Source organism: Bison bison, unplaced genomic scaffold, assembly GCF_000754665.1.
Source record: "Bison bison bison isolate TAMUID 2011002044 unplaced genomic scaffold, Bison_UMD1.0 scf7180017864244, whole genome shotgun sequence".
Classification (NCBI taxonomy): Eukaryota; Metazoa; Chordata; class Mammalia; order Artiodactyla; family Bovidae; genus Bison; species Bison bison.
The window spans coordinates 974,984-990,015 of record NW_011494816.1 but is presented as its reverse complement, the minus strand read 5'-3'; the positions used below and the strand labels follow the sequence as shown (position 1 = coordinate 990,015).

At 49.0% G+C, this 15,032-nt stretch overlaps 1 protein-coding gene across 1 annotated transcript in view; it reads left to right on the top strand.

Moving 5' to 3' along the window:
- Window positions 1-15,032, top strand: part of MROH7 (maestro heat-like repeat family member 7) — a 53,372-nt gene that overhangs the window by 27,465 nt on the left and 10,875 nt on the right. Inside the window, exons 9-17 of the mRNA XM_010847121.1 lie at window positions 495-599; window positions 812-947; window positions 3,902-4,014; window positions 4,419-4,595; window positions 4,941-5,095; window positions 7,488-7,626; window positions 9,844-10,034; window positions 11,221-11,358; window positions 13,389-13,503. Of these exons, the coding sequence (XP_010845423.1) occupies window positions 495-599; window positions 812-947; window positions 3,902-4,014; window positions 4,419-4,595; window positions 4,941-5,095; window positions 7,488-7,626; window positions 9,844-10,034; window positions 11,221-11,358; window positions 13,389-13,503 (1,269 nt within the window). The remainder of the gene's footprint in view (window positions 1-494; window positions 600-811; window positions 948-3,901; window positions 4,015-4,418; window positions 4,596-4,940; window positions 5,096-7,487; window positions 7,627-9,843; window positions 10,035-11,220; window positions 11,359-13,388; window positions 13,504-15,032) is intronic.

Sequence of the window (15,032 nt, the reverse complement as noted above, 5' to 3'; positions counted from 1 at the left end):
ACCCACTCCAGTGTTATTGCCTGGAGAATCCCAGGGATGGGGGAGCCTGGTGGGCTGCCGTCTATGGGGTTGCACATAGTCAGACACGACTGAAGAGACTTAGCAGCAGCAGCAAGCCCCTCTCACAGGTCGTGTCCCAAACTCCTTCTTCACCCTCTCCCTCTCCCCCATACTCCTGCGACTCCTGCGATAGCTGCCCCCATATCCTTGCTTTCTAAATTCTTGTCCTTATGTCTCTCTCCTATCTTCAAGACTCTCCACCTTTCTTCTCTCTCCCATTGACTTCTGTCCTCCCTCTGGTCTTCCAGTTCTGTCCTCAGCTTCTGGACCCCATGTGTCCCTATGCTCTAAGAAGAGGAGGAGGGCTGTGGTGGGTTGCCTTGATGCTCTTCCTCAGAAGCTTCCTGATAATTGGTGAAGGCTGGCCTGCCCATCCAGTGGGGCAGAGGCTAGCATCCGGCTCATAGCTCTGAGTCTTACCCTTCTCCCCACAGCCTCTGGGGCCCTGGATGAACTCTGGGAAGGCCCACGAGAGAGCACGGGCTGTGAAAAGCAATGTCTCTGTGTTGAACCACGCACTTCTGACCCCGCCTTTCCTTGTGAGTGGCTCTGGGAGTGGGGAGGGGAGGACTGCTAGGGAGAATGTTCTCGGCTCTGAGGGAGCCCATGCATCTGCCCAGACATTCCTAGGTGGTCCTCACTCCTCAGAGGATTCAGCTCTCCAGGCCAGGCCATCTAGCTCTGTTCACCATTTACTGTATAGCATTATTGAACCTATAAGTCTCAATCCCTAAGATTATGACACAAACAGATGTCCTCGGGATTCCCGGCACTGGGGCTTCTTCTGGGGAGGCTCATCATTCGCATCGGGGATCCTGATGAGGAGATTGGCCGTGAGGCTCTGGACGGCATTACCATCCTCTACACCATCTTGGAGCTTCAAAAACGTAAGCCCTTTGGAGTGCGTCTAACACAAGGCTTTTGAGCAGGTACTCAGCCTAGGAATTGAGTGGACCCTTGGCAACAAGGCACTGGTGGGAGATGGACAAGACCAACGCAAAGTTCAAAGGGGTCTGGAAATTAGCGTGAAGTTTAGTCCCCACAGAACTAGGAGACAGAGGTGACAAACACATTTTGATTTAAGCAATGCTTCTATACAAGCCTCTTCTTTTCCTTCCTGGTTTAGTTTGTGATTCTCATTTTCACACTCCCATGCCACCACGTGCAGCCAGGAATGATAGCCCCAGTGTCCTGGGTTTTGGTCTGTCTTCCCTGTTAGTCTATAGTTCATTTGAGTCTGTGTCTCCTTCACCATGGTGTGCCCAAGATCTCGCCCTGGGCCTGGCACACGGTGGGTGCTCAGTGAACATGTATCAGATGAGTAAACAAAGAACAGGTCCTGTCTTGGAATCTGGAGTGGCTAAAACCTGTAGGTGGGAGAACATCTCTGAAACAGCTGCGGGAAGAGAGTGATATGGTAAGGGCTGACACAGAAACCCAGCTGGCACTCACTGCCCCTAGAGGCGTGCACTATTGACTGTTACTTGCCTCCCCTTTTCCCCAGAGTCCCAGCTCTGCTCCAAACCAAGGGACCTTGGCCCATTGTTTAAAGTCCTCTGGCTCTGGAAGCAGAGTGACCTGGTGGGTACCAGACCTAGCTCTGGCCCTTCCTGGCTGTACAAATTCAGGCAAGTACTTTTCTTGTTGAGGCCTGGGTTTCCTCATTTGTAAAAAGGACACAGTAGGATGCAAACCACAGGCTTTTTGGAAGATTAAATGAGATCATATGTGTAAAATGACCAGCTCATTCCACACATTATGGGCCATCCCTCCCCATCTTATTAGTTTCAGTCTTTTGGGATGTATATGGTATCCCTTCTCTTCTTGTTCTCTAGCATCTGGGGCAAAGATTTAGTCCCTAGGAGACTTCCCCTTCTGCCCAAGAGCCACGTATATCTTCTGAGTGATGGATAAAGGTGATATAAGTCATGTTAATGTTCAGTCTTGGGGACAGGAATAGTATACACTCAATTGGTATTGCCAGATTTAGCAAATAAAAATATAGGACACTCAGTTAAATACAAATTTCAGAAAAACAGTAAATACCTTTTGGTATATTTAAGACATACTTTTGCTAAAATTACTGGTTTATCGGAAATTCAGATTTAACTGGGTATTTTGTATTTTATGTGGTGACTCTAAGGACAAATTCCCACTGTTAGAGTCTCAAGGAGTGATTTATCTAGGCCTCTGGACTGTAGGAAGCAGCAAAGCTAGGATCTGAACCTTGGTCTGCTTGATGCTAGGCCCCCCAGTTAGTGCTAGTGTAAAGAACCCACTTCCAACGCAGGAGATACAGGAGATATGGGTTCAGTCTCTAGGTCTGGAAGAACTCCTGGAGCGAGGGCATGACAATCCACTCCAATATTCCTGCCTGGAGAATCCTATGGCCAGAAGAGCCTGATGGGCTACGTCCATGAGATCACAAAGAATTGGACATGACTGAATCGATTTAGCATGCATGCACACTGCCTGATATCAGGCCTCAAGCTCCTTCCTTTTGCAGACAACCTGCTTGCTTGGTCTGTATGCTATTCTGCCTCAATGACCCTTCCTCATGCCCACGTCTTGTATCTTGTACACGCTGATGAATCCAGGTAGGACCACCATAAGACTCAGGAAATGTGCCTAAAATGTGTTTCCTTCAGCAGAAAATAAGGATCTCCCATTTGCAGGTACTATTCTAGGCACTGGGGACACAGAAGGAAAAAAAATGTTAATTCAGTAGTCCTCCTGTTGAGCTTATCTTCTTGTTGTCAGAACACAATGAACAAAATAAACAAGTTATATACATAGTAAGTCAGATGATGATGAGTATTGAAGAAAGAAGAAAAAAATAGAAAAGGGAGGTTGGGAATACCAGCGGTAAGGCAATTGCAGTTTAAAAAGAGGTGTGGCCACACACCCAGCAAAAGTGGTACAGAAAATTCACTGGCGAGATGTGAAGCCACTGAACTCTCACACACTGCTGGTGGGAGCATAACTGGGCCCTACCGTGGAGAACTCTTGGCGATATCCACTAAGGCAGAACTTCTACCCACCTTGGGACACGATTTCACTTTTAGCTTGTTGCTGCTGTTGTTGTTTAGTTGCTAGGTCGTGTCTGACCCTTTTGAGACCCGGTGGACTGTAGCCCGCCAGGCTCCTCTGTCCGTGGGATTTCCCAGGCAAGAATGCTGGAGTGTATTGCCCTTTCCTTCTCCAGGGGATCTTCCCGACCCAGGGATTGAACCCATGTCTTCTGTATTGGCAGGTGGATTCTTTACCACTGAGCCACCTGGGAAGCCTCTGCTTCTAGCTACATGCCTACAAAAGGCATGGACTAGATATAATAGAACATTCATATCAATACTATGTATGATAGCTGGAAACAACCCAAATATCTATCTAAAGTAGAACAGTAGACCAGTAAATGGTAGTATATTCATACTGTGTAAAGTTGTACAGCACTGGGAATGAATGAACCCACGCGGCTTGCAACAATGTGGGTGAATCTCACCCACATAAATGTTGAGTGAAAGCAAGACATAAAGGATAACATAGAGAAGGAGTCCATTTATATGATGTCCAACAGCAAGGAGCTCTAATCTGTGGATTTAGAAGTCAGAATAGTAGTGGGGGAGGGAGATTACGGCCTGAAACAGGGGCATGGGAGGGCCTTCTGGGGTTGTTGACTGTGTTTTGTTTCTTGACTTGGGTGAGAGCTACCTGGATGTGCTCATCAAGAAGATTTATCATGCTGGTTACCTATGATTTATGCACATTTGACATCCATGTTTAGCAAAAAGTTAAGAAACAAAATAGGTAGTTAGGTCTCACTGAAAAGGTTCTTGTTTTGCAGGAGCCAGAGATAAGGAAGAGACCAATAAGAAGGAGCTGTATGAGAGCAACAAGCGTTTCCTGGGGCCCTACAACCCTGTCAGCCCATGCCAGAATATTCTTCGTGTGATTGCGGTGACCACCTGCTACCCACTGGCCCTGGGCCTTCCTGGGGGATGGGGACGAGGGAGGAGGGGCAGCACCAGCCTTCTCCAGTGCCGCCTCCTCTCCTTCCAGCCCTCCAGGCTCAATCGCTTTTATATTCCTTTACATGCCTTCCTCAACCACATAGGTCCATCCTGTGGGCTCCCCACCCCTCTGGTCTGTGCCATAGTATGTGGCACCCAGTTCTGGGGGGGCAGGGGTCATGCCACCCCCTCTTTTTGTCACAGTTCATCAAAGGGTTTGACACTCAATGATTAACCAAGTATGTGGTCCCTTTGCTGACCTCTGCCCATGTCTGGCGGCATTTGTGCATTGATGCAGGTCTCACCCCGGGTCTGCCCACGTGTGTCAGGATCTCTCTGCCTTTGTTTCAGGAATTCGGAGATTTCCTGGGGCCCCAGCAGGTAAAGGACCTGCTGCTAGCAGCCTTGGAAGGGCTGAAAGGTGGCTCTGAGGCTCGGGAGAAGGACTTGGGGGAGATGATGCAGCTAGCGTCGGAGGTCATGCTCAGCTCGGTGCTGGAGTGGTACCGACACAGGGCGCTGGAGGTGGTAAGGCCCCCTGGGGGCAGGGGCTGGGCTGGGAGACCCCACAGGGCTCGCTAATCCTGCAGGTATGGCTGGCTGGGTGGTGAATGAATTCTAGATGCTCTCAACTTGCTTATCAGCCCCCAAGAGCTCAACTGTCTGGTGAGGGGTGCGGGAGGGCAGTGAAGACAAGCTGTCTCCAGGGAAGGGGCAGGCGCTCTGCCTACCTGTCTCCCCACTTCTCCCCTCTGTGCCCTCCTCTTCCTCATCGCCCTCTTCTCCCTCCTCCCATCTCCCTGCTCCCCTATCCCGCCTTGGCTTCTCCGCTTGGCCCTCTGCCTGCTCCCTGGTGGTCTGGCTGTGCCCCAGATCCCAGAAATCATGCATGGCATCTATGCGCACCTGAGCCACATCCAGGAGCCGCGGGCCCGCGAGGTGGCTCTGCTGCCCGTCTCTCTCCTGGCCAGCTCCTTCATGACCGAGGTCGTCGTCGCCCTGCTCATGTGTCCCCTCCCACTGGACAGGTACCAAGTGATGGGTGCTTCCAGCCACTGCCTCTCAGAGAGTTGATACAGCCCCCTATTCCGGGGCTGGGAATCCCTCCTTCTACCCAGGGGAGTCCCTCGCCCTCCCAGTGGTCCCTCTTCCATGATCTATGTTGCTTATGACAACCCTAAGCCCTTCCTGCCAGGTGTCTGTGCTGCACATTTATTTGTTCTCTCACAAGTATAATAACCCCATTCTACAGATAAGGAAACTGAGGCTTATGGAAAGTTTCTAGCCTTAGGAACCTACTGAATAAGCAGCAGAATGAGGACCTAAACTCAGATCTGACCAACCCCAAGCCCAGAGCTCTTCAATGATGCCATGGGAAAAAGAACTGAATGTTGTTCCTAACTCTGCCTCCAGATGCTGTGTGGTCTTGGGTAGCTTTGTTGCCCTCTCTGGGCTTCAGTTTTTCCCCATATGTAAAAGAAGAAAATAACACCCACATTCTCACCCCGAATGGGTGGGCATGATCAGTAAAGCAGCCGGTCATGCTGAGTGCATGCCCTGTGCTCCATGTTGTCAGCCTTCAGGGAGCTCTGGTCTGATGGCAGAGGGGACTGTGGCCAGATGGTGATCAGCTTGTGGGCAAGAGAGACAAATCTGGCTGCTCCAGGCTCCTGGCCCAGGAAATGCTCCCACACCTCTGAATGAAAACAAGGCAGAAGTGTGTGATCCACGTCTTAAGGCAGTTGGTTGAGAGTGAATGGAAAAGAATTATGCACAACTGTGCAAGTGGGGTGCACTTCTAACCAGGAGACCTGGTGTCATTCACAGAAACCAGGGAGAGCAGTGCAGGAGGGACACACTCCCATCTCCCACCCGGAAGAATTTAACCCTTTCTGGCTTCACTGCAAGCCAGGGAATTTTCTTCTTAGAGCCACTAAACATTCAGACTCAAGACTGCCAGGACCACATCTGACTTCAGTTACTTCAGGAGGATGTAGGACAGGGTGGTATCCTTACAGCAGCCTGTGCAGGAGGATTAGACAGAGCTGGGATGAGATTTAAGGAGGCCTCGCTCGCAAATGCCACTCCTGTGCATGCCTGAGAGTGAGGACCTCCTTAAATGTAGTGCCCTGGATGCCTCACTTTCCTCATCCTAGTATTGGCCCTGGGCCTCCCAGTTGAAAGATGTAGGTGCTACCCTGGCTTAAGTGGCTTGGGCTTTAAAGGAACTCGAGTCTCTTATAATGACTCTGTGGACTTTGCCTCCCAGATTCTCACAGGGACAAGCCCAGACACAAGTCGCTGCACCCTGAGAAGCTCAGTGCTTCAGCGTCCCCAGTGGTCCTTAGAGTTCATTTGCAGTTCTTTTTCACCCAGACACAATTTACCAATTGGGTCATTTTTACCATAAGCAATGTTGCCTAGCAACATAGTTGACATACTATCTTTATCAAGTTTCCAGGGGAACAGAGCTGGAAAGTTAATGGAAGGTTCAACTCTTAACCAGATTGCGGGGTGGGGGTGGTGGTGGAAGGTTTTTGTTAACCCTTTAGTGCCCTGGGCTGTCAGCACTTTTCACCTCCCCAGGATAGAACCTATAGCCTGGTGCGGGTTAATCCAGATGCTTTTCCCTGACTGGTATACCACCTTCTTTTTTGTTTTAATTTTTTTTTAATTTTTTTTTTATTTTTGGCTGCACTGGGTCTTCGTTGCTGCTCCCAGGCTTTCTCTAGCTGTGGTGAGCGGGGCTACTCTCTAGTTCTGGCACACGGACTTAGTTGCCTTGCGGCATGCAGCATCTTCCCAAAACGCAAGGATCAAACCCATGTCCCCTGCATTGGCAGGCGGATTCTTAACCACTGAACCATCAGGGAAGTCCCTGGTGTATAGCTTTCTAAGGGTCAGGAGTGGGAGCTCCTTGATGTTATGTGACAAATGCAAGACCCAGGCCCCAAAGGGCCCTTAGGCATAGAGGAACAGGAACAGGCATTGGAGTCATCAGACCTGGTCACCTCTGGACTCTGTAGCTCATTAGCTGTGTAGTCTTGGATCGGTGATTTTACCTCTTTGAGCCTTCACTCTGCATCTGTAAAATGAGACTGACAATGCACTGTGAGGGGCCCTGTAAGAACTCAGTGACCCTGAGTTTCTTGAATATCTTGCTCATGTCTGCTGGCAGATAGCAGATGCTCGATATTTGCTGAAGTCATAACTTGTATGCAAAACACCTGGCAAAGTACCTGAGTAGGGCTTTTGATCATTGTTAGCCCCAGGCTTCTTAGATTATTCAAGAAATTTTTCGGCACACTCATGGATGCGATTTCAAAGGCATCTTCCCTTCTCCCTCCCAAAATAATTCGGCGGCAGGGTTGGCCCCACTGCCCTTGTCCCCACTAACCGTCCCTACTCTTGGCCTGTCAGCAATGGAGCAGAGATGTGGAGACAGCTAATACTGCGCAAGCCCAGCTGTGACGTCCGAGACCTCCTGGACCTGCTCCTGACCAGCCTGAAGGAGAAGCCCGTGACCAAGAAGGGCCGGGCCTCCATCGTGCCCCTGGCGGTGAGGAGCTCTCCTCCTGCCCACTTCCTCCCCTGCCCAGCAGCCCCATCACTGCCCCAACATGTCCTCCTCCTGCTCTCGCTGAGCTCTGCACACCCATCTTCTACTGCCTGGCTCTGCCCGGAGCTAAGTGGGTGGCCTTGAGCAAGTCTGTCCCCGGGCTCTTGTTTGTGATCCACCGGACCACCAGCAGCACCATCCTGCTGCTACTTACAGTGACCATGGCAGCCTGGAATAGTGGGCACTGAATGACCTGGGACTCACACACCTTAGGCTGAGAACTGGCCTTGCTCTGTTACTATTTTGTAACCTGAGCAAGTTACTTCACCTCTCTGAGGCTCAGTCTCTGCATCTGTAAATAGAAATAATATCTACCTTGTATGGCAGTTATGAAAATTAAACGAGGTAACTCATTTATTCTTTTTAGAGACATAAAATGTCTAAGCGCATCTGCTGCCACTCTCACAGGTTGGCCCTGGGAACACGGAGGCAACGGGCTCTGATGTGGGAAGGGCGCTGAGTGGACAGACAGATTTCTCTCTGGCTCTGTCACCACCACCCTGGTCCTAGCCAGCTGGATAATACCCCATTCACCTCCCTGCTTCCACTCCAGCCCTTCCAATCTGTATCACAGCTAAGAAAATCTTTGAGAAGTGCACATCTGCTCTTCTCAACTCTCACTATGGCTTCCCATTGCCCTTGAGGATAACACAGAGCTCCTGCTGGTGCTGCTAGGCCCTGCAACCCTCGCTGGCCTCACTATACTGTGTGCTCCTCTTGCTTGCATGGCTCCAACCTCGTTATTCTTTGTCAGGTCTTAATCACTGTGCTATCTTCTGTCACAGGGCCTTTGCACACGCTGTTTTCTCTACCTAGATTTCTGTCCGCCAAGTTAGCTTCTTCTCATCCCTTATTTCTTAAGCTATCCACCTCCTCAGGGAAGCCCTCTCTGACCAGATCAAATCTGTGCATACTATATTTTCTTTCCCAGGTGGTTCAGTGGTAAAGAATCTGCCTACCAATGCAGGAGATGTGGATTCAATCCCTGGGTCAGGAAGATCCCCTGGAGAAGGAAATGGCAACCTATTCCAGTATTCTTGCCTGGGAAATCCCATGGACAGAAGAGCCTGGTGGGCTATAGTCCACTGGGTCACAAAGAGCTGGACATGACTGAGTGACTAAGCACATACACATCACATACTTTATCTTGGAAGAGTTCACCCCAGTTGTGATCTAACAATAGTGTGTGTGTATAGAGTGGGTCATTTGATTAATCTATGAGATGCCTGAATTCAGCGCATACAGTAGACCCTCAAAAAAATTTTTTGTTGGGTTGATTTATTTATTCAACAAACATTAAGCACCTACTATGTACCAGGCATACTCAGCAGTTTCTGGGGATTCAGCAGAGAGCAAGACAATCTGGTAGAGGAAAGCCAATGAACAGAGACATGGTGGATAGAGGAGCGGGTGGTATTATCCCTTAACACAGGAAGATACTGATGCTCAGAGACATTCCATGTCTCATCTAAGGTCACACAGCTACTGAGTGGTGGTGCCAGGACTAAAACTCAGATCTCCTGCCCCTGAATCCCATACTTTACCTCTGGATCTCTCTGCCTCTCTCCCCCAGCACTGAGTTCTATGACTAGGACACCAGTGCCCATTCCATCCTTGGTTTGGGCATCACACACTCCTCTGATTACTATGTTGGCATATTCTCAAGTCACTCAGAGGAGACAGTGAGGGAAGTCTAGTTTTAACAGCCCCCAACAAAGAGGCAACTGATACCCCACCTCCCTGACCAGGCACTGATGTTATGAACCAGTAAGAGGCAGGGCTCCTGTAATCTGAAAACCTGGGTTCAAGCCTCAGCTCTGCCCCGAGGGGCTGGGTATCCTTGCAAGTCCCTTCACACCTCTGATCTTGTCTCCTGCCCTGCACAGTGGGAATTTATCTACCTCATAAATGTGGGAAGAAATCCTTCCACCATGATTCTTTCAGGGCTGTGTCAACAGCAAAGGGTTGCTGTGATTGTTCTGGGGCAGGGCTCACCCAGAGGCCCTGGATGCAGTGGTGGGGAATCTGGTCTTGCCCATGTTGGGCCAGAGAAGAGCAAAGATCGAGGACCAGCCTCCTAGAGAATCAGCCCAGGCCCAGTCAGGAGTGCTGGGATGGTGGGTGGCGACGTCTCACCAGCTTCCCCTGCACCTCCAGGCAGCCAGCGGCCTGTGTGAGCTCCTGTCCGTCAACAGCTGCATGGGCCGTGTGAGGCGCATCTATCCACAGCTGCTCCTGGCCCTGCTCATTCAGGTCCATTACCACATTGGCCTCAGCCTGCCCGGCCGCGTGGCTTCCCGCAAGGATGCCAAGAAAGATGCCCAGACCCCTGGCTTCATCCCTGTACGGTATGTTCCTGCTGTCCCTGGCAGAGGGACAGCCACCAGCAAGGCTCTTATGAAAGTCTTTAGGGCAATTGATTGGTAGAAATTAGCTCCGCGGCTACAAAAGAAAACAGAAGTGCACTTTTATGAGACAGAGCCAGTCGTGTTCAAGAGCTATTTGTGAACATCTGCTGTACATGTTCTCTGCTTAGGGCTGGATGGCAGGAAGGAATCAGCCTTCTCCAAGGAGATCACCATTTCATTTTTTCTCTTCCCTCCCTAGAGATATGATTTGTATTAGATTTATAACCAAGGCTGAACTATTTGATTTTCATTTGTTAATTGGAACAGTTAATATAGGCACATGAGTAAAAATCTTCAAAGACGGTAAAACAGTCTCTGTTCCTCTCTCTACCCCAGTTTTCTTTCATAAGAACTGGGTTCTTTCCTGCCCTTCGGTCGGGGTTGATGCAGAGCTAAGCCAATGTGTTTTCATTCTCTGCTTTCACACCCGTGGTAGTGAACCTTACACAGTTACATATTTCTGCTTTTATTATATACTGTGTTTTTGAGATCATCACACACAGAGCTGCCTCATTATTTTTAACAGCCGCATAATATCCCTCTGTGTAGGTTATAATCTACCACCATTCACTTAACCAGGATCCTCTCGATTTAGGTACTTCACAGTCTTTTACAAGCAACGCTGCCATGAGTGAGGCTGTTTATATGTCTTGATATTTATGTGTGACTGTACACATAGGATGAATTCCGGAAAGTAGAATGGGTGCATTAAAAGGTTTCTGTGTTAACCATTATGATGGAACAGGAAGATATGGTGGGAAAAGTTCTTGATCAGTGAGTGAAAGGAGATGAAGTACCTCCTAAAGCACCCAGCTTGCCAGTAGTATATGACACTTCATTTCCCCACAACTTTGCCATCACAGTCTCATCTTTGCCAATCTGAAAGTTGAAAAAAAAATGTTTTTTTGCTGTAATTTTAGATTGCATTTATCTTACTATGAATGTGGTTGAGTTTAAATGCCATTTCTATTTCCTTTTCTGTGAGCAACTGTTCTTGTTCTTTGCCTAATTGTATACAGGACTTTTGGGAATTTTTCTTATTTATTTGTAAGAGCTCTTTATATATTAAGGTCTGGCTTGCTGGGAGTAGGGTGACATGAGATCTCAGCCCCCCTTGTCTTGGCAGCTGGGTGGTCAAAGTGGTGAAAACCCTGCTGCTGAAGATGGGCTGCTCATATGAGGCTAACTTTCTGGAGGAGCAAGGTGGCTGGGAGCTTATGGGGCAGGCAGAGAACCACCACCGCGGAGTGTCCCTGCTGGCCAGGTGAGGACCCCGGGGCAGGGGTCAGAGGGAGGGAAGAGACCTCAGTGTCTTCAGATGGACTTGGGTTTGCATCTCTTTCTGGGCAAGACCCTTCCCTTGCTCTCTCACCTCTTCTCTAAGATCGGCAGAGTATTGTCTCCATCAGCAGGAAGACAATACAAATGTGAAAGGTGACATATGCTCTACAAACTGTGGTTGTAACAGTACCTGGCATTGTGGAGCTACTTGGGTTATTTATAAAGCACCTTTCTCACCACATTATTCATTTAATTCCCATGCTAATACAGAAATGATGGTCTAGCCGAGCAGTTTAGAGTGTAGTCTGAGAGCAGGTCTGCCTGCTTCTGAATCCCAGCTTACCATTTCCCAGCTGTGTGACCTAGGGCAAAGTTCCTTTCCTCTCTGTGTCTCAGTTTTCCCACCAGCAGTATAATAACAGGACTCACCTCTGAGATTTGGGGTGAGGATTAAAATACTTTGAACAGCCTCTGCATATAGTAAGAGTTCAACGCATTTGCTTCTGTTATCATTATGCTGACTTGTGGGGCAAGGATTATTAATGCACATTTTGCAGGGGAGGGTGCCAAGTTTCAGAGAGGGATAGTTATCCACTAACGGTACACACAGCCTGGAAGTGGCAAGGCCGGGAAATACCCCTCTGACCAGGATCAGGGCTCTTCCCCTCAGCCACACACAGCCTCCTTAGGGAAAGGAGATAGGGGGCTGCAGCAGCAGCAGCAGCAGCACTTTGATTTCACTAATGTGGTTCCTGCAGGAAGATCCTGCTTCTTAGCCGTAGACCCTGAGTGTCAAGGGTGGTGCTGTCCTCTTGGGTCTCAAGATACAACTGTATTTATTGGGCACTTGCATGCTCCAGGCACCTTGCAAAGAGCCATCTATTCAGACTATTCCATTTAATGCTCACCATGACTGACTGAGTGCAGGAGGAGAAGAGGGTGACAGAGAATAAGATGGTTGGATGACATCATCAAATCAACAGACATGAGTCCGAGCAAACTCTTGAAGATGGTGAAGGACAGGGAAGCCTGGTGTGCGGCAGTCCACAGGGTCGCAAACAGTCAGACATGACTTAGTGACTGAACAACAACAGCAGCAATGACTGATGGAATAACACTATTACTTTCCCAGAGTTACCCATAAGGACTCTGAGGCCCAGAGAAGTTAGGTGATTTGCCCAAAGTGACACAGCTAGTGGTAACAGAATTTGAACCCAGGCTATCTTATTCTAGATTCTATGCATGGCTGACACACTTTTCTGGATTCATTGATTAACAGAGCATAGTGCAGACTTGAGGGCGAATCATCCACAGGGCTTGTTAAAACACTGATGGCTGGGCCCCGCTTCTAGAGTTTCTAATTCAGTTAGTCTGAGATGGGGGCTTGAGAATGTGCATTTTTTTTTTAACAAGTTCCCTGATGATGCTGATACTGCTGATCCAGGGGCCACACTTGGAACATCACTGGCTTAGTAGAATGAACTAGGCAGCTGGAGTAGGGACCCCGGGGTTGGGGTGCCAGCTCTACAACTTTCCAGCTCTATGACCTTGGGCAATTCACACTTAAAGCCTCTGTTTCCTCATCTATGAAATGGATTAACAACAGTAACCTGCCTCAAAGGGTAATGGTGAGGATCAAATGCAGTAAGGACTTGAAAGCGTCTGGCTTGCTGCCTGGCGCCCAGCCAGTGGGTCCTCACCTTCTTTCCTTCCTGTCTTTTCCTCCTGGAGTGGTCCTGCACATTCAGGGGTCGTAGGCCTGTCTTTCTTACTGATTTTCTCTGTGGTCTTGGGCAAGTCACTTTCCCACTCTGCATGTCAGTTTTCCCACCTGTAAAATGAAGCAATGTGATCAAATGGCCTCTGAGATCCTGTTCAGGTGGAAAACCCTGGGGATGTGGGAACACAGGGGACTGGGGCTTGCCCAGAGTTTTGAGTGTGGGGGCCAGACCCCCATGCAGCAGGTCCCCTTGGGGCTGGAGCGCCTGAGGGCACTGCTTCCCTCACCCCCAGGGCCATGGTGCACTACTCCTGTCAGGAGCTGTGCCGCATCCTCTACCTGCTCATCCCGCTCCTGGAGCGAGGCGACGAGAAGCACAAGATCACCGCCACCGCCTTCTTCGTGGAGGTACCAAGCGGGTGCCCAGAGCAGGGCAGGGGCTACCCGGGCCTTCCCAGGAGCATAGGCCTCAATTCCCATTGCTGGTCATTTCTCTTGTGTGATAAGTACTTAATACTTTAGAGTCTTTCCTGAACATGATTTTTCTTGAGTAAAAAGATCTCGTGGGTCTTCTCCCTCCTCCTTCCTATCTCTCCTCTTCTTTCCATCCCTCCACCCCGTGTCAGTCTTCCCAGACTCCCCTAGTACCCCGGGCAACCACCATCCTTTGCCATGTACCAGGTACCAGATTGGAGACACAAATATAAATTTGGTTCTGCCCTGCTCTCAGGAGTTCTTGGTGTGGGAGGGGAGACAGAGGACATCCTAGTTATATCACAGGGTACCAGAGAGTGACTTGTGCTAATGGGGGCAATTCAGGCTGTGGTGGGTGAGCAAAAGTCTTGGGTGTATTGGGTGGGGAAACATCAGGGAGGCTTCCTGGAGGAAGTGACATCTAAACTGAGTGAGTGTATGGTGGTAGTGTATAGAGCAGGTACTGGAGAGAGTTGAGTCAGGACAAGGTTGGTAGTATCAGCCCAGAAGGGAAGACTTGCCAATAATAATGGCCAACAATTTTATTGAGCGCTGACTACCTTTCAGGTGTATTCTTAGAGCTTTACACATACTGATTCATCTAATTCTCACAATAATCCTATGATGCACATATTATTCCAACCCCTACTGTAGAGAAGGAAACCAAGGCACAGATTTAAGCAACTTTCCCAAGGCCACACAGCTTGGTAAGTGGCAGATCCAGGATTCAAAGCCAGACATCTGGGCTCTAAAATACACACTCACTCTAGCTGTGTGTGTGTGCTTGTGTTTATGGATGTAATAAATATATATATATATCATAAAAGTTATCATGTTGACCATTTTTAAGTGTACAGCTCACTGGCTGTACATTCAGTGTGACGTGCATTCACACTTTTGTGCAACTGTCACCACCATCCATCTTCAGAAGTTTTTCATCTTCCTTCCCAACCTGAAATTCTCTACCCATTAAACACCAACTCTCCTTCCCTAGTCCTCTCAGACCCTGAGCCCACCGTTCTACTTTGTTTCTATGAATTTTCCTGTTCTAGGTTTTATACGAACGGAACCACCAATATTTGTCCTTTGGTGTCCTGCTTATTTCACTTCATATAATGTTTTCAAGGCTCATCCATGTTGTAACACAGGTCAGAATTTCATTATTTTTTAAGTCTGAATAATATTCCATTGTATGTACATACCACATTTTGGTTCTCCAGTCACTAGTCGATGACACTTGGAAAACCCACTTGCTTAACCACCACCCTGTCCTCCTCCTGTGATGTTCTAGCTGGCACACAGTGGGTCTGGGCTATCACCAGGGTCTGTGCAGTGGGGCTCAGAGGCTCACTGTCTGCTCAGACAGTGGAAGGTTAAGGACGGCTTCCTGGATGAGGTGCCATTTGAACTGGGCCTTGAGTAAAGGCAGCCAGGTGGACAGGGGCAGCGTGGCAATTCCAGCA